The sequence below is a fragment of the Sceloporus occidentalis genome, unplaced genomic scaffold (genome assembly GCF_023333645.1).
Source record: "Sceloporus occidentalis isolate IW3139 unplaced genomic scaffold, rSceOcc1.0.p SCAF_7, whole genome shotgun sequence".
Taxonomy (NCBI): domain Eukaryota; kingdom Metazoa; phylum Chordata; class Lepidosauria; order Squamata; family Phrynosomatidae; genus Sceloporus; species Sceloporus occidentalis.
In genome coordinates this window covers 46,322,729-46,346,164 of record NW_028316987.1, presented here as the reverse complement: position 1 = coordinate 46,346,164, position 23,436 = coordinate 46,322,729, and the positions used below count along the sequence as shown (strand labels likewise).

General features: G+C 41.3%; 1 protein-coding gene across 5 annotated transcripts in view; it reads left to right on the top strand.

Annotated features, from left to right (window-relative positions):
- The first annotated feature begins 4,267 nt into the window (after positions 1-4,267).
- NOD1 (nucleotide binding oligomerization domain containing 1) overlaps positions 4,268-23,436 on the top strand; it is a 50,950-nt gene continuing 31,781 nt past the window's right edge. The window contains exons 1-3 of one of the 5 annotated variants that reach the window (XM_089532838.1): positions 4,273-4,372; positions 14,081-14,233; positions 19,076-19,409. In XM_089532838.1, coding sequence (XP_089388964.1) covers positions 19,194-19,409 — 216 coding nt within the window. In that variant the 5' untranslated portion in view covers positions 4,273-4,372; positions 14,081-14,233; positions 19,076-19,193. Of the gene's footprint in view, positions 4,373-14,080; positions 14,234-14,288; positions 14,308-19,075; positions 19,410-23,436 lie in introns of those variants that run through there. The other 4 variants (XM_089532841.1, XM_089532840.1, XM_089532839.1 and 1 more) reach the window with 4 other exon arrangements.

Below are 23,436 nucleotides of genomic sequence, written 5' to 3'. Positions count from 1 at the left end.
TTTTAATTTATGAGTGTGTCTACACCAACTCAATCTGTTGTTGAAAATAACACACCAGGTTGGTTTTGTCTTCCTTCTGGATCCTGGTATACATTTTATTTCAATGGACAGCTGTCTTCTGTTTTCTTTGTCATGGCTAGAATCTTTAGCTTATGTTTTCATCATTGTGCCCCCCCCCCCTCTGCTTTCTGTTTAAAAGTAGTTTAAAAATAAATTGTTTTCACCACAAATATTTCAGGTACTATTTTTACTGTGATTTTCTATGTGCAGAATGGAATTGTGCCTGACCTTTTAAAACAATTCCAACTACTTTATGATCTGAAGGAGATTTTTGTGACCCTTACCATTATACAGTACACCCAGACTCTTGGAAATTACTTTTGGGAGGCAAAACACTGGGAGTATCAATAAGCATAGAAGTAACACTCCACATCATCCAAATTCAGGGTGCTTGAGAAAAGGGATGTCCAAAGAGTTAAGACCACTATGTAACTGCTTGATCCGACAGATAAACTGATTAAAATTTCTGAACAGTTCAGATTAGACCATGATTAGTTGCAAATGTTTGGGGTTTTTTTTAATAAGAACTTAAGAGGCAGAGCAGATATCCAGCATGGTGTAGTGGTACGATGACTGGAGATCAAGGTTCAAATCCCAGCTCAGCTATTGAAACCTTGGGCAAGTCACACTCCCTCAGCCTTAGCAGAATGTAAAGGTAAACCTGTCAACAAACCTTGGCAAGAAAACCCTATGACAAGTCTGCCTCAGGGTTGCCATAAGTCATAAAAAGGGGTTGCCTCTTCTGAGATGATAATGTCTATTAGGATGCAAAGTTGTCATTTGTTAAAAGACATGCTTTCTCACTAGCATTCAGGTTTTACAACTGGGCATGTTTGTTATGTTACTTCAAATCATTTCCAACTTATAGCAACCCTAAGGTGAACAATGGGGTTTTCTTGGCAAGATTTCTTCAAAGGAGGCTTGCCATTGCTGTCCCCTGTGGTTGACTGGTTTGTGATGGTTTAAAGTGGATCTCACCATTAAACCAGGAGTAGATCTGCAGTTGTGTGCTTTCAAATCATTTCTGACTTCTAGTCAGAACCTATCATGGGGTTTTCTTCACAAATTTCTTCAGAGGGTCATCCTCTGAGGCAGAGAGAGTATGACTTGTCTAGGGTTACCCAATGGGTTTCCATGGAAGAGCCAGGACTCAAATTCTGGTCTCCCACACTAGAATTAATCCAGTTCGACACCACTTTAACTGCTGTGGCTCAGTGCTATGGAATTCTAGAAACTACTAGTGGCCTGTTACAGACTGCCAAAATAAAGCTGCTTCGGGTCTCTTTGGAGGTATGCTGTTTAAATGATGCATGCATCCTAAGAATCCGAAGCTGCACCAAAGCTGGACTCCAGTGCTTAGGAATGGAGTGTGGCTTTGGCGCAACCTCCGGACTCTTAGGACCCATGCATCATTTAAATAGCATACCTCCAAAGAGACCCAAAGCAGCTTTATTTTGGCAGTCTGTAACAGGCCAAATTCCATAGCATTGAGCCATGGCAGTTAAAAGTGGTGTTGAACCAGATTATTTCTGCAGCTCTAGTGTTTTAGGAGATTGTCACACCATGATGCTAACCTGTTGGCAACCCAAAATAAATGAAACCGCTACCTTAGCACTACATTCGTGCGTTAGATCATAATTTTCTCTGAAAACGGATGTATTTGTGATAAGAGCAGCAGGAACTGACCACATTCTTGAGATCACAACTTTAAAAAAAAGCTGTGTGTGTAATTGTGCAACTTTGACATCACTGGAAGGGAGGGAGCAGTGAAATCTCACACCAACAAGCTTGTAAGATTGTGCAACGACAGCGCATACAGTGATTGCATTGGTCACTACAGTATTATTGCATAATTACGGTCATTCACAGGTTCTACCTGTGAATGAAAAGTGGCAGTTTTAACATAGGATAACAGCAGTTTGTGCACTGCGTCATGTAGTCTGGACTGTTGCCAAATCAGAACTATGCCAATTCAGCCTCACTGAACTACAAACCTCAAAATGCAACAAGAGGCAGCCAGAGCAGCAAAAGTGGAATAGCAGCACTATAAGAGGGTAGTGTGATAAAGTGATAAAAGCCACTGCATCCCTCATTTACATATACATGGTGAAGATTGGTTAAAATGTGATGTTTTAAAAGAAAATGTAAAAAGAATAAAAATGTTTTGAAATTTAAAAAAAATAAAATTTTGAAATTTTAATTTAAAAAAATTCTGGGGCCTCTCCTTTCTCCTCCCATTGAGCTTGACCTCACTCCTGCCATCTCTTAAAGCATTTTAAAGGAAACCAGGTAAATGCCACAGCCTGTTTTCTGCCAAAAGGTAGGTGTTTGAGGAGCAGTGGTGTCACACACACACACACACTTTAGGGCCACCATAGGTTTGGCCATGGAAGCCATTGGGTGACCTTGGGCAACAGCCACACTCTCTCAGCCTCAGGGAAAGGCAATAGCAACCCCCCTCTGAACAAGTCTTGCAATAAAACCCCTGTGGTAGTGTTGCCTTAGAGTTGCCATAAGTTGGAAGTGACTTGAAAGCACACAACACAACAAGAAGCATAGACTTATAGTTTTGGTTGGGTTTTTTGGGCTATGAGGACATGGTGAAACGTCTTCCTCATGGCGAAATGTCAGGAAGAAGCTCTTCTAGAACATGACCTCATTGCCTGAAAAACCCATAAAAAACTGGATCCCAGTCATGAAAGCCTTTGACTTCAGCATAGATTTGCATTCCTATGAGTCTGCAACCCCCCTAGTGACTGATGAAAGGGTCACCATAGGTATGGCTATGGAAGCCCACTGGGTGACAAGAAGTGGCCAGTGGGGTATCCAGTGGGGTTCTGTCCTGGGCCCAGTGCTATTCAACATCTTTATCAATGACTTGGATGACAGAATTGGAGGCAAACCTATCAAATTTGCAGATGACACCAAATTAGGAGTAGTTAATACCCCAGAGGACAGGATCAAAGTTCAAAATGATCTGAATAGACTAGAAAGCTGGGCCAAAGCTAAAAAAAATGAAGTTCAACACAGAGAAATGTAAGGTACTGCACTTTGGGTGGAAAAATAAAATGCACAAATATAGGATGGGCGACACCTGGCTGAATGAAACTACATGTGAAAGAGATCTGGGAGTCCAAGTAGACCACAAATTGAACATGAGTCAACAGTGTGACGCGGCAGCTAACATGGCCAATGCGATTTTAGGCTGCATCAATAGAAGTATAGTGTCTAGATCAAGGGAAGTAATAGTGCCACTATATTCTGCTCTGGTCAGGCCCCACCTGGAATATTGTGTCCAGTTCTGGGCACCACAATTCAAAAAGGATGTGGAGAAACTGGAGCGTGTCCAAAGGAGGGCAGCTAAAATGGTGAAGGGTCTGGAAAACATGCCTTAGGGAGCTGGGTATGTTTAGCCTAGAGAAGAGAAGGTTAAGAGGTGATATGATAGCCCTATTTAAATATTTGAAGGGATGTCATGTTGAGGAGGGAGCAAGCTTGTTTTCTGCTGCTACAGAGAGTAGAACACGAAACAATAGATGCAAGCTACAGGACAAGAGATTCCACCTCAACATTAGGAGGAACTTCCTGACAGTAAGGGCTGTTCAACAGTGGAACGAACTCCCTCAAAGTGTAGTGGAGTCTCCTTCCTTAGAGGTCTTTAAACAGAGGCTGGATGGCCATCTGTCGGATATGCTTTGACTGAGATTTCCTGCATGGCAGAATGGGGTTGGACCGGAAGGCCCTTGTGGTCTCTTCCATGACTCTATTCTAAACCCTGTCAAGAAAACCCCATGACAGTTTCACCCTCAGCTTCCAAAAACAAGATAGGGGGAAAAAACTCTGCTTTGAAAGCATTTGTCCACAATTCTAAACACACGCCTCGTTTCGGCTTGCTTTTGCCAATGCAAGCCATGATGTGGTTGGCATTGTACGCCGTCTTCAGTGCTTGATAGTATCCCAATACTCAATCCCATTGCTGTGAACACAAAATGCCATGTTAGGATTATGATAAAATATATATTTGTTTGTGAATCACTTGGAAGGCCCACAAAAAGAAGGAAAAAGAAGGAGCCCTCAACAAAGAGGGCCTAGTAGTCTTTGGTCCCTTCTATGAGAGGCCTTCCTGCAGAGGGCACCCAGAGGCAAGAGGAAAGGCCTGTTTTTATGGCCTGCATCCCAGGGGCGTCGTCCTTGCAGCCAAGAGAGAGGCAGGAGGGCGGGGAGAAAAAGGAGAAGAGGCCCGGGTTTCTCTTCTTTTTTGGGCCCTTTCGCTTTTCCTTCCCATCCTCCTCCGCCTTGGCCCCAGAGGTGGGTAAGTGGGGTGGCCTTCCATCCTAAGGGGGGATTGGGAGGGATTGGCTTCACTTCAGGGGAGGCAGAGACAACAGGGAGATAGTAACACAACTTTGTTATAAGGACAGGCTGGGATGTTGTACCATTTAAAAAAAATTGATACAGATTTTTTATATATATATATATATATATATATATAGTTTTATCTTTTAAAAACGTGTCATTATTTTAATAACTATTGGATTCCTTTTTAATGTACTCCCCCCCCCCCATGTTTTTAATTGTATTGTTTTTGTTTGCTTTTTCTAATGTTGTGAAGCAGCTCTGAGTCCCATTTCTGGGGAAAGAGTGGGATACAAATACATATAATAATAATCATCATAGTAATAAGGAGGAGATGACCAAAGAAAAGCTCAAAACACTCTTAGAAATAGAAACCCATGCTTCTTGTGTGTGTGTGTGTGTGTGTGTGTGTGTGTGTGTTGTGTGCCTTCAAGTCATTTCAGATTTATAGTGACCCACCTAATGGGTCTTTCTTGGCAAGATTTGTTCAGAGGGGGTTTGCTATTGTCTTCCTCTGAGGCTGAGAGAGTGTGACTTCAGCAAGGTCACCCAATGGGTTTCCATGGCTGGGATGAGAATCGAACCCCGGTCTCCAGGGCTGTAGTCCAGCACTCAAACAAATACGCCATCCTTCTTAGTCAGGCTCAAAATGGAGGATGTTTTGGACTTTCTCCTGGATGGAAGGTTGAAATGGAGGACGTGTCCTGGAAAAGGAGGGCGGCTGGGCACCCTGTGGAGTCTCTTCTTTCCTTGGATGTTTTTCAACAGAGGTTGGATGGCCATCTGTCAGGGGTGCTTTGATTGTGAGTTGCTGCATGGCAGAAAGAGTTTGGACTGGATGGCTTTTGGGATATCTTCAAACTCTAGGATTCTGTGATACAGAAAATGCAAACCTTGGTAATAGTTACCTTTTTGGATGACAGCACTCTGGCTTCGACAAGTTTACACCCCTCCCCCCAAAAAATCCTAACTTCTCTACTTGTCTGGGGAGTAAGGTGACAGTTACTGGGGAGCAAAAGAGGAACAATATATAAGGTTGTTGTGGTTGTTATGTGCCTCCAAGTCATTTTTGACTTATGGCAATCCTATCATGGGGTTTTCTTGGCAAGTTTCTTCAGAGGAGGTTTGCCATGGCCAGGGTGACCAGAATGATCCATCTCTGGCAAGTGTTGACCATAAAGTTGCACCTAGAGAGGTGGTCTCTTAGGTAAAAAGAATAGTGTTTCTTTATTTGCAGTTTTTCCACATTCGTGGGGGTCCTTCACCCCTAATCCCAGTGAATATGGAGGGGCCACTGTAATAATAATATTCCTTAATCAGGAAGAACCTGTTAATGATAAGAGCTGTCTTGTGGAACTGATTGCTTCAGAAGGTGGTGGACTCTCCAGAGGTTGCTAAAGCAGAGGTTGGATGTGCATCTCTCATGCCCAGCACTAGCTGGACCCTGGGGTCCCTTCCAACTCTGAGTCTGTACTTGGTGGGGTATAGTGACTATAGAACAAATATGGAAACTGTGTGGCCTTTCGGATTTAGAATTGCAGCTCCCACCAGTTCTAATGGTGAGGAATTCTGGGAGTTCCAGTCCAACAGCAGCCACGAAATCACCCTCCTCCCTCCCCATGGAATATTTGATGCAAATCCTAAAAGCATGGTAAGTAACTACCTTTTACTGATCTTATAGCACCAGTGAAAGAAGTTGTAGCTAAATTTATGCTACAACTTCTTTCACTCAGTTAGTCTCAGAGGTACAGTGCTACAAAATCCCCTTGCAAACTGATATTCCAGGCTAACATGGCTATAGTCTAATCTGCACTGCAGAAATAATGTGGTTTGACACCGCTTTAGCTGCCATAGCTCAGTGCTATTTAATTTTAGGATTTGTAGTTTATTCTGGATCCAGAGCTCTCTCTCAGAGAAAGCTAAATATCTCACAAAACTGCAAACCCCAGAATTTTATAGCGTTGAGCCATGGCAATTAAAGTGGTGTCAAACTGTATTATTTCTGTAATGTAGGTTAGACCTGTGCCTCTGAATTCTATCTTTTACTGAGTCAGTATGGTCTGCATTGATGGACAGTGGCTATCTGTAATTCCAGAAAGGTTCCCCTTCTCGCCCAAGCCCTACATTAAAATGCCAGATTGGACCTGGAACATTTTGCATCCAAAGTATGCACTGTGCCACAGCATGTGGTCTTTCTCTTGCAATCTGGGAAATTCAGTTCCCCTTCTCAGCCAGGAAAGTCTCTGGGCTTTGCCATTTTTCAGCGGGAGAGGCTAGGAATTTAATGCTACAACCATGAAACTGGGATTTGGAGCATCTTGGCCACTTCCAGGAGAGGGCCAGCCCCAGTGATAGCAGGAGGCTGTCATGAGGATCACACATCAGGATGCTCTTGCCATTGGACCAGTTCCTATAATTAGAATTATTTTTTTCCAGGCAACTAATACAGCTAATATGCCCTGGTTTTGAGTTCCTTCATTTGCCCTTAAGCAACTGACTGGCTACTCTGTGAATAGGCCATTGATCCAGCTAGTTTTTTCTTTATATCCACAACAAAGTACTATTCAAAACTTTTTTTAAAAAAGAAATAAGATCTTGCCTGTGACTCCAATGTAGGAGAACCTATCACCCTCAGATATTTTTCCATTTAATGCCCCACCACCACCATGGCATTTTAAAAAGGATATGGGAGTTGTAGTCCAAAACATCTGCAGGGTCAAAGGATTCCCACTCCAGCCCCTCCTTGTTATCACAGATCTAACCTTGCACCAGAAGGCACAGTACTGGTTTGTTTTTGCCTGTTTTTGCTAACTGTAGACCTTGTAAAAGTTACCTTTAATTGGACTGCAACTTCCAGAATCCCCTGGTCTGCCTGGTACAAGTAATTTTTCCAAGCTCTGGCTATCTACAGTTAACAGTCTGGAAATCCTCTTCAGGAATGTGTATTGCCTTCCTGCAGTTCCTCTGTTGCCTGAAGTAGATTCCCTGTTTTGCTGTAATAAAGTTGTTCATTGACACTGTAAACTCTGAATAAAGCTGACCGTGGTTTCAGTCAGATTACATCTGGAGTGCAAAATATGAAGTGGCTTTTAAACCTTGATTTAAGATCAACTGTAAGCGGTCTTAACTGGTTAGTGTGAATAAACTGGTTCACTGCAGGAAGGGCATCACTGAGGTAAGGGAACATATCTTCCTAAGGCTAGGCCTCTGTTAACTAGGGAGACTAGGGTTCACATCACCACTCAGACAAGGAAACCCACTGGATGATCTCGGGCAACACTCTCTGAGCCTCAGAGGAAAGCGATGGGAAACATCTTCTGAATAAATTTTGCCAAGAAAATCCTATGATAGGGTTGCCTATCAACTTGAAGACCCATAATAAGATGCTGAGGATTCTTTGTTCAGTGTTCATAGTTATTGTTGTAATGTGCCTTGAAGTCAACTTTGGGCGCATGCATACTCACTTTTTTGTCCCGAGGAGATCCGTATCGCCATGCTGATACAATACTGCAGGGGTAGGCAACCTGTGGCCCGCAGGCCGGATGCGGCCTGGCAAGGCCTTGGGACTGGCCCCAGCCCAGTCCTGCCACCGATTGCCGCCGGAGCCTTTGGCTTCTCGCGTGAGGGCGTGGGGCCTTTGGCCTATCAGGAGGAGGCGGGCAAGGGGGGCAAGCGGCAGGCAAGGGGGGCAATTGTCTATAGAAGCCTCCGAAACATGCATTTATATTAACGTTTTTTTAAAAATCAGCAATTTTTTTTTTGCATGTCCTCCACTTTTTTTTTTTTTTTTTTAAAAAGTGTCCTCTATTTGAAAATTTTGTCCTACATTTGTCCCGGTTTATTTATTTAGTTAATTTTTTTAAAAAAATATTTAATTATTTATTTTTTGGCTTCGGCCCCCCAGTTGTCTGAGGGACAGCAACCCGGCCCCCGGCTCAAAAAGGTTGCCTACCCCTGCAATACTGGATCGGTGTTCCCATTATATTTTGGGTTACTGAATCTCTCCCAGGCATTTTAACCCTGTTGCTATTCACATATGCCATTGGTTTGGGTTAAAATGGAGCCACTTTTTCAAATGTGTTTGATACTTTTTTAAAAAAAGTCAACCAAATGGTATGCATTTATGTCATCCCCCCCCCCTTTTCCTGAGGTATGGGAATCAGCCATCCATGTCCTTCATGTCCTTATTTATATTTATGAGGTGGCTTTAGGGGGGCTGTTTATTCTGGGGCTTTTGATGAAACAAATAAAAATTGGGAGTGTGTGTGTTTGTGTGTGTTGGAAACATAAGCACTTCGCAGGAACACAAGAGCCAGGCAAACTGATTTGGGGGGGAGTCAGGAGAAAAATCCTTTCTCCCCCACACCCTTCCAGGTGCCTCTGAGATAAAATTGAACACACAGGTTAGTGGTTTGAGTGTGGACTACGATGCCCCACTCGGCCATGGTAGCCCACTAGGTCACCCATTGGGCAGGTCACACTCTCTCAACCACAGAGGATGGCCATGGCAAACCCCTTCAGAAGAAACTTTACCAAGAAAACCCCATGACAGGATGACTGTAGGGTCACCATAAGTCAGAAACAAAGGCAAACATAGAGAGCTGAGGCAAAAACCCCAACATAAAATGCGGGACATTTTGGAATTTCTCCTGGCTGAAAGGGAGCATGTGTCCTGGAAAGGAGGACATCTGCTCACCCTGTTTCTGACTTATGGTGATCCTACCACAGGCTTTTCTTTGTTCAGAAGGAGGGAAAAGGAGGACCTTTCCTGATCACCCTGGGCTGAGGGAAGTGGCAACAAGAAGCTGCCGGGAGGGAGCCAAGAGGCAAAGGATCATCTCTGCTTATGAAACCCCTCCCTTCCTTTTTGAGAAGGGCCATTTCAGAGCACTCCGAATCGATTTGATAGCACATTTACATTAGTGGTGATACAGATCTTTAAGGGGGGGAAGGGAAAAAACAGTATCAAATATCCTGGGTTATGTATGGTTTTATGTAGCCCTCCCGCAAAGTGCACCAAGTGCATTCCGACCCAGTGTGAATGCCAAGGAAATAACCCAATTTCACACTGGGTTATTTTTGTAGTGTGAATGGACCCTTTGACTCACAGCGACCCTATCACAGGGGTTTCCTGACAAGATTTATTAAATGAGGTTTCTCCCTGTTTTCCTTTAAGGCTGAGAGTGCCTGACTGGACGAAGGTCACTCAGTGCATTCCTAGGCAGTTGACAAAAAGTCTGCCTTTGGTTATTGCAATGGATAATAGATTAATGAATCTGAAGGCTACTTTCATATATGAGGTGTAGGTGTGCACCATTCTCCAAAGGGTGTGGATGCATCTTAATAATTGCTCTTGCAATTTATTGTTGTTGGTAGTGTTATTTTAATTTATATCTCATCAGTTCTCCAGATCAGGGATTCCAAGACAACTTGCAAAAGTTAAAGCAGAAATAAATCAAAACGTGTAGGCAAATACACACACACACACACACACACACACACTATGACTAGCCTGTCTGTAGCATTATAACCATTTAAAGCATGCTAAATGCTGTAATGAAATCATTATGGTCATAATATAGGATTGTCCAAAATTGATGTCTATGTGAAGGCGCATAACAAGCACTGCATTAGCACTGAAAGAAGCCAATTGCAGATGCCTAAAACAATAAATGGCAGCTGCATATTAAAAAGCAATGAATGCAATATAAACTAGCAGCAGTGGAACACAGAACAAACTGAAAAAAGCCAAAATTAAAAGTATATATGTAATACTATGCAGATGTGTTGTTATTTGATGAATAATGAATCCATTGTATTAATAAAAATATTCCTTGAAAACATGCACATGTAGATATATTTTTAATTTTCCATTTGAAAGACAATAGTGTGTGGGAAAACTCCGGTAGAAGGGAGCTCCAAACTGGTAGGTAGGATATAAAAGAAAGAAGGCTTTCATTAGCACTGGGGAAGCACATTTATTTATTAATTTTATATTCTGCCTTTTTCCTGGTACAGGATGTAAGGTTACTTACAACATAAATCAAAATAAAATACAACAAAAATTAATCATGATTGAAGAACAATTTAATAAGTTAGCCTATTATTGGAAAAATGTAATGGGGGTGGGGAGTACAACATTTCATGTTAAAAGACTTGTGCAGCATCCATTTGATAGCCAAACACTTGTCTGAATAAAAAAGTCTCTGCTGACAGGAGAGTAGAGAACTGGCTTGCCTTGGCTTCCTGTAGAAGATAATTCTGCAACCTGGAGCAGCCATCAATACGGCTCTCTCTCAAATATCCCAAATATTAAAAATTCTTAGGAATTTACATTGTATCTTGAAGAATCAGTTCTGTACACAGCTGTGAAAATGTTTCAGATTTTGAAATTCCACCAGTGATTTCTAGTGCTCTGTTTCCTCCTCCAATCCTATTGTTTTTTTTAATCCTGCACCAGTGTCTGTGTTTTAATGAACTTTGCTATACATGTAAAAAAAACGACCCTCTAAACCTTAATAGGCTTAGCCTTTTAAATATTGTGCCTATAATATCACTCCTATGGAGCTTTTCCTTCTCTGACATTTTAAAATGTAATTGTCTTTGTACTTTAGTTTCAAGCTGCGCGTATTGCAGACTGCGTATTGCAGTCATGGTATACTGAGTTTGTTCTTCAGGAGAAGGCACTCCCTTGTCTCTGGAATTTGTGACACATTTATGTTAGGCAATTCTTGGAAATCAAATGTGTTAGCCAGAAACTCAAGCTTAGCAGGCAGAGACTAGCATGGAAGGATCCCATTGCTAAATTCTGCAGTATCACAGAGATATAAATGGAATGTTGCTCCCTGGGATTTCATCTCCTCCATTTTGTCGCTCGCAAGGGTCTCTTGCCCTTCACAGTGGTTGCCATTCTGTGGGCACTGAACACACACATTCCTTATTGAGCTGCTTTAGAGAATTCCATCCACTTGAGCTTTTCCTTGTTTCTCTTGTGTGTGTGTGTGTGTGCGTGTGTATGTGTTACTTCTGCAATTTTCCTCCCTGGGTTTTTTAAAAAAATGTTTCTGCACATCTACTTCTTGGTTTTGCCAAACCTGTTCATACCTCACTTTGGTGTGTGTGTTGCTCTTCTGACTATGCGGTTAATAGGACTCTTAGCCTGAACACTGGAATTAGAGGAAATAAAATTCAAACAGCAACAAAGTATGGAGTTCGTGTGCTGAGGATTCTCATCATCCCATTCCACTGCCAATAATGATAATAGTATATTAATAATTTACAAGGCATCTTGAAGATCTCTCATTCATAAAGGTTCCACAAGGAAGCCAATTTGGTGACAATTAATAACAAAAATTGATAACTTACTGCCTTTACATCATATTGAAATCTGCCGCTTGAGGCAGCTGGCTCACTCTCACTAATAGGATGAGTCCAGAGACTTTGTTTTTGTTGTTTCATAACTCTATGAATGAGAGATCTCCATGAGCCCTAGTCACCAACTGCTGTACTTAGGGGTTTATAAACTCAGAATCATAGCTTTCTTGCCTGAAACAATGTAACTCTACCTCTTTCCCTACTGCCTTCCACTTCATCAGGCATTATTATCTTCCCCAGTGAGTCACATCTCATGATATATCCAAAATCTTGAACCAAGGAAAACCTGATACAGTGTAGTAGTGAGTGAGTTTGACTAGAACAGGGAGGCCCATCTTTAAATTCTCACTCAGGGCTTGAGTCAGTTACTCTCTCTCAAACTACCTTTCATCACAGGCTCCTTGTGAGGATGATGGTGAGGGTAGGGGAAAGAAGGGATAGTGAATGCTTCTTGGAGGAAATTTGAATATGAATATAATAAATAAACCAGTCCCTTGTCAGTTAATCCTAATCTGTGGCTAGATGTCGAAAAGCCATTGGGAGTTGCTTTTAATCTCTGAGCATTCTAAAGAAATAATTGATTCTATATTCAGAAGGTGTGTTTTGCTTAAACCAGTACATGTACTTTGTTAATTCCTCACTCTTAATGGCTTTTCCCTTTTAAAAGTGTATGTTTTTAAGGTGTTACATCTTTAGATTTGTTTATTTGTGTACAAACATTTATACATTGCAGCCTGCTGCAGGTTGCCAACAGAGAAGGCCTAAGAAGGTTTATAATGAGCTTTACTACATCTTTATTATCACCAAATGAACTGAGCCATCTTTAGACCTTCCTCTTTTCTCTTCCTGTTTTGCTGAGAAAATGGGTGGTCCACAGTAACAGAGAGACAAGGGAGTTTATCAGACAAGGGAAATTGGAAGTATAATCCAATGGCAATCCGAACGCAATCATGGGGTTTAACGTTATTGCGTGATAGATTACCACAAGCAATTTCGGGTAATGGGAAGTCAGTTTGAATGCAATCATTGGGTTTCACGTTATTGCGTGATAGACTACCACACACAAATTTGGGCAATGGCATGTTATTTTCCGGCAATGGGGAGCCAGTTCGAATGCAATTCACATTCACGTAATTTTGCTGATCTAGTGAATTCACATGAATGTGGCCTGGCCCCACTTTCTTTTCATTCGAAAGAGAAATTCCTCCCATGTGATAAACTCCTCTATGTGAGTGAATGAGATTTAATGTCCACAACTAGTTTTGGGGCAGAATTAGCAGTTTCTCTCTTGGGGGAAAAAGAGAGATTACTCTCAAAATAAAATTAATAATTACATTTTTAAAAAGCATTATTTACTTGTTCCATGTTATACCATGCTATACCATACTATAGGTCAGAAAACTATAATGTGCACATCTGTTGCTTGTACAATGTTGGAATTTAATAGTTGGTTTCCTCATAATTTAATTTCCTTTTCTGACTTCTCATTATTACAGTGTTGGAATGACACAATGTTTTAGAAGATTCTTAAAGGAATTAGTGTTGAGTTTGCAATAGTGCATAATGAGCTTCCTCCATTAAGTGAGTCAGCAGCAACTAGATACCTAAACTGCATGGTTATATCTGAGTAAGCATCATGAGAGTGACTGTCTGATTAACATCAACCAGTGAATCATGAAACTGTGTCTGAAATAATTTGGCTGGATTACATTTTAGGATCAAAGTGGGGCTGGGGAGTAATGGTGATTTTGGGGTTACTCCTAGTCCTACTCCAGAGCAAGATTTTTTTCTTAATGTTACTCCTACTCCTGTAAAAATTTATTAATCTTTTACTCCTTGCTCCTACTCCCCAGCCCTGGATCAAAGGATTGTGTGGAACATCTTTTCTTCTTTTATTGCTAGAGTTAATGAGAATGCAATATAGGCAAAACAGCACTAGCCACACATAAGAGAGATCATCATGCTGCAGTAGATTTTAAAAGTTTAGGGAAACTAGGGTCAGAGCAGAAGAATATACTCCAGTCGGGGAGGACCTATAGGGATTGTGAATATGCATGGGAATGTGTCAAAGAAATAAGTGGGGAAGAGTGTGGAGAGAACACTTGCATCTCATCAGATGGAGGGTTTTCCATTTTAGGTACCCTTGTCTGAGAAAGGGAAGATTTCTCTGCTAAGTAGGAAAAATAGCTGGTAGAGCAGAGGCTAGAGAACAGAAAAACACCCTGTATTTCATTGCAGAGCCCATCTTATTTTTACACTGAAAATTTACTCCTCACTGTCTTCCCTTAAGGGCCATGAGCAGCAAACTGGTAGTCAGGACTGAAGAACTGCTTAGAAAAAAAGGTCAGATCCAAAGAGGCAAGAAGCAAGCCAAAAGTCAAGACCAAAAGTAACCAGGAGCCTCAGGGCTTGCAACAGGGCTCAGGAAGACCTCATAGTTCAAGTAAGGCTCAACTGTAACAAGAAGGCATTTTATATTTCTTTCTGTCCAGAAGATCCCACAAGCAACCTGAGCAGGTAAAATCAGCCCAGGGTTTGAGGGTACGATCCATAAAACCTAACCTAATAGCTTGGTGTACACTTGCAGTAGTCTGTGCTCATTGTCTTGACCAGTATTTCCTGAACATCTGATAGCAGGGACATCTTTTTTGTTGTTGTTGTAACAGTTATTTCCATTATATGAGCATACCTTCTCTTTTGCCATAGGAGACATTGATCTCACTTGGATGTGACTTCTGATTGGAAAGAACCAAGCAAATAATGAGGGTGCAACAAGCCAAGTGTTCTGAGGATGGCTGTTACTCTTGAATCATGCTATCTAGAATGCTTGTGCAGCATTGGAATTTAATGATTCCATTTAAATTTGATGCAGAGATGTGACAAGATTTACCTGTTCCCAATAGTGGTCTGGTTAGAGGGCAAAATATAGAGAGCAGTTTTGAGCAACATACTGTAAATTCAGACATTATATCAAGAATGTTAGCATTAGGGTGCCAAACATGGGAAGGGACTTTCATTTGCTCATCCAGTGTGATTTATGCCATACTGTGTCACCTGAACATAAATAGAACAAAAATAATGATGGAGGATCTACATAAATTCTACAGTGAGGAAATTGAAATAAAGATTTCCCATAGCTTGGATCAAACACCAATCAAAATGGAGACTTCAGTCAAAAAATAAGAAGACTAGGTGCTTATATAGGTCTGTGCCTGGACTTTCTACTCTACCCGATGAAGTAGACTCAAGTTTCTGAAAGCTCATGCTAGCAACTTCTCTTGTTAATCTAAAAGATTCCTTTGCAAACTTGTGAAGTGTTCTACGTTTGGAGGCAAAAACTATATAGCTAGATATAGTGAAACACATAGTTTGTACATAGAAGTTCCTCAGCATCTCCAAATAGGAACAGGAAAGAAATAGAACTTGTGATGTGACTTCTTACAAGACAGCTTCCCCTGCTCCCAAATACATTTACTCAGAATTCAGTGTCACTGTGTTTAGTGGGTCTTACTCTCATAATATAGCAGCTTGAATCACACAAAATTTCCCTAGACCGCCACTGTGGATGTGTAATGGGGTTCGCATGAAACGTTTCATGATCTGTTATATTATTTTACCCTAGCTTACAGTTGTGGAATCATTTATGTTACCACATAGGTTAGCCCTCCATTACCCCTAGTTGACATTTGATATCCACTTGATAGTAAAAGGGATGTTTGGTCATGTAGCTGATGGAGATGCCCCAATCCGAGAGCAATATCCTGCTGAAATATGGCGACTAGCTAGCACATGTAGAAAAGATAGGTCTTTTTGAGACTGGAATCTGCATAATCCCTTCAGGCATGTGTGTGATGGAGTGCAGTGCACCAGGATACTTGCCAAAAGGTTGGGAATCAAAGGGCACTTCCCCCTGGAGATGACACATTTTTGTGTGAGACATCTAGATTGACTGCCCTGCCATTTCCCCTAACCTTTGGCCATTCTTCCTCCTAGCATAATCTTTTAAAACTCCTGTGTAACTGCCTCAGGTCCTGTTTCTCTCTATAAATATGCCTGTGTGGGGCAATCCCAATTTGGTCTTGGCTGAATACAGACTGAAGCTCTGTCCATTTCCCCCTTGACTTGGACAAAGTCGTGGCAGCTTGCTGAGCCAGAATCATCCACTGAACCTCACAATTGGAGCTCTGTGCCTTAACCCAGTAATGTATTGCCTACTGCTAAAACCCTCTGTAATTGCTATCAACTACCACCTTTTACATCCTTAGTTCTTGTGTGCAAGTGCGAACAAGTACTGTGTCCAGTTCTGGGCACCACAGCTAAAAAAGGATGTTGAGAAACTGGAGCATGTCCAAAGGAGGGCAACTAAAATGGTGAAGGGTCTGGAAACCATGCCTTATGTGGAATGACTTAGGGAGCTGGGGATGTTTAGCCTGGAGAAGAGAACGTTAAAAGGTGATATGATAACCCTCTTTAAGCATTTGAAGGGATGTCATATTGAGAATGGAGCAAGCTTGTTTTCTGCTGCTCCAGAGACTAGAACATGAAACAATAGATGTAAGGTACAGGATAAGAGATTCTACCTCAACATTAGGAAGAACTTCCTGACAGTAAGGGCTGTTCGACAGTGGAACACACTTCCTCGGAGTGTAGTGGAGTCTCCTTCCTTGGAGGTCTTTAAGCAGAGGCTGGATGGCCATCTGTTGGATATGCTTTGAGAGTTCCTGCATGGCAGGGGTTGGACTGGATGGCCCTTGTGGTCTCTTCTAACTCTATGATTCTATGAGTGAAAATTGATTTTCCCCTTGTCATAAATAAACTAACTAATTTGGAATCTCCTGTCTGGAATTTTGGGTTTGAAATCCCTATACATAGGCTGAAATCCAGGCTTTTAAGAGTTCCCTGAATCCTCTCGCTGCTTCCTATTAAGCCAAATCATTTCCTCTGTTGAAGTCAGTTGTGGTTGTCCTCCCCATACCCCAGCATTTGGGGTAACTTTCCCTCTATTCCCAGTGTTCAGGTGGGAGTACCATTCATTTTGTACCCAAAATGAAGTTATCTGCTCCCATTTTGGAACAATCAGCTGAACTGGAATAACCCCAAGGTTTGCAGTAGTACAAAAAATCTTTATGGAGGGGATCCTTATGAGGGTAGCAGAATACAGTAGCTCAATAAGACTGAGCATACTTAGTGGCCATAGAATGCAAACTGGAGGGAACTCCTGGGCAATTCATCATGGAAGAGGCCCTGGCTGGCAGTGAAGAGGAATCATCTACACAAGAACATTTTGTTGCAGTTATTACTGCCTCTACCTTGAATATTATTTTTGTTAACTTCCTATCAAATAAAATGTCACATTGAGAAGGTATCATACAATATTCTGGCTGGAATTAATCGTTAATGCTTGTAAAATGACCTTCATAATTCTCCTATGCTTTAATCTTTAAGTATCAATATTTCTGCTTTATAGAAATGTCAGAGCGCTTCTCTAATTGCCTTAGAAATTACAACTGTAAAAACAGAAATCTTAATGACAAGCTGCTACATCTTTTTCCAACTTTTGAATCTATAGCAACCAATTTTTTTAAAGAGCAGCGACAAATTGAAGTTCTCAATATATGCTAAGGAAACATGATTTAGATCTAATTTATGAATAAGTAAAGTTATCCAAAGCGTATGATTTGTTTCTCTGAAATACTAATTTTCAAATCATTAAACTGTAAATCTAGAACGAAGCTTATATTGTAGCTAAATGAGCTTCATGCTGTCACATTGCTGTTTAAGGATATTGCACTGATACTACTCTACACGTTTATCAGTTTCATATTAAGGACATTAACTAGTGTTTTGTGCTGGAATGTATCTCTAGCCTCAGAGGATGACTTTGGGTAACTTTCAGATATAAGCACATACCTTGTCTATATGTCTGTTTGTTGAGGATCCTACTTTCTTACATCTCACTTTTTAAAATTTTGAATTGCTGAGGTTGGTTTTTTTTTTAAATCTCTTTTGCTCCCTCCTGTGAACATTGCTGTCACATTTTAGTTGGGGTGATGTGGGGACATATCAAGGCTACAAAGTTGGTGGTGCATGGAGGTTACAGCTGAGGAACAATATAATTGCATCCCGCTGCTATCTGGCCACCCACCATTTGTACCATAATTATTGTATATCATTGCCACTGACATAAGTTATGGTCACAGCCAGAAATACAATTTATAAACAACAATGTGGCACTGTCAATAATCCCTATATAAGCCCAGTCCAAACAGCATTTCTTACCTTATATATCCTGCCCTGCTTTGAATACTGGGACCTAAGGCACAGTGAGTTGGAATAGTAAAACACAAACAAGTTCTCATACAAACGAATACAAACTAAAAACAAAAAATAAAGCCTCACTGAATAAAAACCCATGTTTTTTTATTTAATTAAGTAATATGTTATTATAAATGCATAACTGGAATTACAAACAGGAATGAATGAAACAGCCAGAGGCAAACATGCAACAAGTGTATTGACACTGGTAGTAACCCTCTTTCAAACTGTCTCCACAGCTCCCTCCCCTTGATTTTTTCAGAGATCCTAAAGTAACTTGCAATCTGTAAAGGATTCTAATATTGCAGGGTTGTTTTTTTCAAATTGTCTCAAAATTTCTGGTTTTTTCTAAGGGGAAAACCATTTTTTCTGATGGCTTCAATATCTGCAGACATTGTATACATCTGTGGAATCTGATGTCTTCTCTACTAGAGTTTCTTTTCTCATAAAACATATTAATAACAATGGAAAATGAAGATTGGTTTCATCAGTGTTTGGAAGAACCATCCTCGAATTACTGTTTTAATAAGTAGTTTTAATAAGGAGTAAGTGTATTGCTCTCTCTGTTGTTTCCTTATAGTACATACTCTGACACCAGCAGTTCCTAGTGACTATTATATATTATAGCCAGGTTATCACACACATGACAATGGTCAGTGTTTCAACATCTTTCAGTTTTGCAAAATGGCCTGACCCCAAGGTTTTTGCTAATGAAGGAGCAGCCAAAATACCTTTACTGCACTATCTACAAGGATACATTTGAAGCATTGTCTAACAGTTGCAAAAATGCTTGCAGCTGAGTAGATGTGGCCTTGACATACTTGAAAGTGCTTTTAGCTTGCTGTACTGCCTTTAATGTAGCTTCCTCCAGCCTGGCTGTAGATGACAGGAGTGATGGTTCAACATACTTGGAGGATGCTAGTTTAAAGAAACATGTTTTAATGGGTGTTGCTTACTATTTCCTTCACAGATCTAACAGACTGAAGCTAAAGTTTGCTCAAAACCAGCATCTGATGTGACCCTTCTTCTACACATCTGCAGCGACTCAAACATGAATTTAGAAGGTGCAGCCTCTTACAATCATTGCAATGGAAGATCAGCCTGGTGGTGATGCAGAAATTATACACCAAACAGCTACAACAGTCTGTCCACCATCCTTTGTTAACCTGCTGAAAGTACACAGGGAACTGTTAGTTGGCAAAGTTCGTAATACCCAATGTTTGATTGACAATTTGCTCAAGAATGAGTATTTCTCAATCGAAGATGCAGAGATTGCTGCACAATATCCAACCCAAGCTGACAAGGTATTTCCTTCTCTTTTTGTCTTCACACCTGCTCTCAAAAGTGTGCTGTGAAAACATGGTGAGTTAATGAGATCTGTACAATACCAAACTACTGTTACAGCACTATTATTCCACTTTTACTGCTCTGGCTGCCTTCTGTGGCATTCTGGGATTTGTAGTTTAGTAAGGCCTAAGAGCTCTCTAGCTGAGAATTTTGAATGCCCTTCCCTAAACTGCAAATCCAAGGATTTCACAGGAGGCAGCTGTAGCAATAAAAGTGGAATAATAGTGCTATAACAGTGTAGCGTGGTATTGAGTGTTTTGTTCAAATCCTGCTACAGCACTGAATTCACATGGTGACCATAGGCAAATCACTGTGATCTCTTTCACATTACATAATACTTTTTTGGTTTTATACCCCTTTACCTCCCATTTCTGCATCCTACAGAGTCCTGGGATTGGTAGTTCACAAAGCATTCTGCTTTCAGGCAGATAATTTGAAATTCTGCACAAAACTATGGATCCTTGAATTCCATAGGATGAAGCCTTGGCAAGTGCTATCAGAATTCTACAGTTGTGTAGCGTAAAAGAGTCCTGTATCACCTGTATGGAGGAACTGTAATAATTTCTCTGTCTGTTTAACTTATATGCAGAACATATTGTGTAGAAAAGAGAATTAGGAAGGAGGGGAGAAAAACTGGAGGAGGAAATATTAATTTAAGACAGGGAGATAGGGAGCCAGTGTGGCATAGTGGTTTGAGTGTTGCACTATGGTCCCAAACAGACTGGCAGTAAGTGCTGGTTTGCTGTGTGGGGGTGCGTGGCATTTAGATGGTGCATGCCCTGAATACACTGCCAAGCCATCATCATGTCACCCACCCACCCAAATGGCAGGCAGTGTTGTGGTGCTTTGGCAGTGCAGCATTTATATGCTGCATGCTGCAAGAGCGCCGCAAAGCTGTTGTGGTGGCTGAAAGGGTGCCTTTTTGCCAGCTCAAAAAGGAGCCGCATTTTGCAGCTTCTTTTTGAGCTGGCAAATAGCTGGATCGGGGCTGTGGTGTGCAGTTGCTGCAGCCCCGATCCAGCTTTTTCTGGAGCAGTTTGAAGCCACTTCTTCAGGGCCATCTGTTTTGGCCCTGAGACTCTTGAGATCAGGATTTGATTCCTCACTGGCCATGAAACCCACTGCATGATCTTGGGCAAGTCACATGCTTTCAGCTTCAGGCAAAGGTAAACCCCTTCTGAACAAATCTTGCCAAAAGAGTTGCCTTAGGTTTGCCTAAGTCGGAAATGACTTGAAGGCACAACCAAGAACAAGGGCGATAACACCATATCACTAGCAGAAAATAATAACTTTGGACTACTACTGATGAAAGTTAAGGAAGGCAGGATATAGACTGCCCAAAAAGGGAGGTCTCCCACCGCCCTGGTTTGCTCCGCGAGGGAGTCGCAGCAGACAAACCGCGCAGCTCGGTCACGGAGCAAAAAGAACCCCCCAAAAGCGGGTTCTTGTGGTGTCTTTGTGACGCCACAAGGCGCCAATGGCGCACTTGCGGCGTCACATAGGCACTGGGACATGCGGACACGTCAAAATGGCGGTGCCCGTATATACAGGGCACTGCCATTTTGACACCCTCATCACATGTGAGGGGCGAGTCGCATCGCGTCTGGAAGCGCCGCCCCTCGCACATAACGACGGCGCCCCATAGGGCCCGTCTGTCCAGCGCCGAAGAAAGCAAAAGCAAAGTTACAGCTGAATATTAAGAAAACAAAAATATTGGCCACATAAATTTTAAATGATTTTAAAGCAGATGATCAAGATAGCAAAATTATTGAAGATTTTCTCATTTTTGTCTCAGTTATTAACTAAAATGGTATGAAGAAATCGGGGGGGGGAAAGACTGAGACCTGGAAGAGCAGTTATAAAGAAACTAAATAAGATCCTGAAGTGTCACGTCATATCACTGAATACAAAAGTCAGGCTCATCTATCATACTACTGTTGATTTCTTTGTTTGAATGTGAAAGATAAACTATGAAGAAAGCTGACGGGGTGGTGGTGGAGAATCAACTCATTTGAAATGTAGTGTTTGAGTAGAGTTCTATGGATACTATAGACCAGCAAAAAGGCATATAAATGGGCTCAAAAGCAAAATCAATACAAACTCTTACTGGAAGACAAAAATGACTAAATGGAGGTTATTGTACTTTGGAGGTATCATGAAACAACATGACTTATTAAAAACTATGATAATTTTTAACAAAGCAGTAGGAAAACTGGAAGGCCTTGGAAATGGATAGAGTCAGTCAAGGAAGCCATAGGCCCGACTTTGCAATACCCTGGCAAGGCTGTTAATACTGTAATATGGTGTCTTGGAGGTCTCTGACTCATGTGGTTGCCTTAAATCGAAGCTGACTTGATGACACAATATAACAGCATGTTTATTGTACATATGCATATACGTGTATGTGGTGTGTAATCTCTAAACAATGACTGGGAAGCCTTATTTTTGTAGATAACTGTCTGCAGAGAACTGGCCTTGTGGATTAGTTCTTTCACAGGTTGAAATATGTCCTTTTTATACTGTTTTCCCAGTTAATAATTGTTAGTTTTGAGCAGTCTTTGATAGATCTTCTTGATGAACCAGTTAAGCAGCATTCAGAATTTCAGTCTTCCGTGTTTTCAGTCAAGAAATTGGTGCACAGAGGAATTCTTTAGGCCAGGTACAGATTCTTCAGAATCTGAATGACTTTTATTGTTTTTGTGGAAATGTATTTGTATTCTTTAACTGCTGGTCAAAAAGCTACAAAATGAACAGTGGCTTGTTGAGCCAATCAACAGTGGCTTCATTGAATTTCTGTGGCAGCTTAATCTTATTTATTTATTCATCCATTCATTCCTTCTACCTTTTCTCCACTTAGTGTAAAGCAATATACATGGCTTTTGCCTACCCAGTTTATTGTCCTCAAAACAATTAATGTGTTATATCAGGCTGGCAGGATTAAGTTCACATGCTAAATTTCAAGGTTCATTGGGTACTTGGACCTCCCATGTCTTACTTAGTCCAGCACTCTAGCCAGTATACCACACTAGTACCTTGTTGCTGAACATAAGTGTCTTAAACCATGCTTGTATTGTAGAACTCCTTCATGCATTACCTGTTTTGAAAAATAAAATGTACTGTATAGCAAGAAGCTAAATATTTGTAGCCCCATACCTGACAACTTTTCCCATTGCTGCTGTCTGCATTTGTGTGGACATCTTGAGGCATGGAAGTCGTCTCATGTTGGCCTTCATGCAGAGGTGATCTCTACCCCACACAACTATGATTCCATAAACCAGGGAGGCTTCTATGTGTAGTGGTACACAAGATTTCTTCATCTCAGACATCCACATGATCACACTAACAGTGTGGGCTGTAAAGACCGCTGAAGCCACAACTGGAGGTGAGGGCCATCAGCCCTTTTCATCACACTTTCCACCTTCATACCAGAAACATAAGAAAGGGGTGGAAAGGGGGTATTCAAAGACTTCCTGAGCACCACTCCATGTCACTTGTCTGGGGTAACATTTAATGAGGGCACACTTAAACATCATGTTCATTTGGTTACCAGCCAAATACAACCAAAATGGTCAGGGGCTGGAACAGTTCTCCTATGAGGGAAGATTACAACGTTTGGGCCTATTTGGCTTAAAGGGGAAAGGGCAGGTAAGGGAAGATTTGGTTTAAAATATATACAATTGCCCCCCCCCCCACACACACACATACATTCGTAGATTTGACTTTTGTGGATTTGAATATTTGTGGTTTCTATTACTATGTTCTCTCTAGGAATCTCTAGGTCCTCCAGTGCAACTCTACCAGAAGTTGATCATAGGATTGTGCTGGAGAATCTAGCGGTTCCTAGAGAAAATACTTCTCTAGGCATTTGTTGATCCTCTAGCATGATTCTGTGATCAACTTCTGGCAGATGTTGACTATAGAGTTGCTGTGGAGGGCCTGGAGTTTCCTAGAGAGATGTTCTCTCAGGTAAAAAGAATAGTGTTT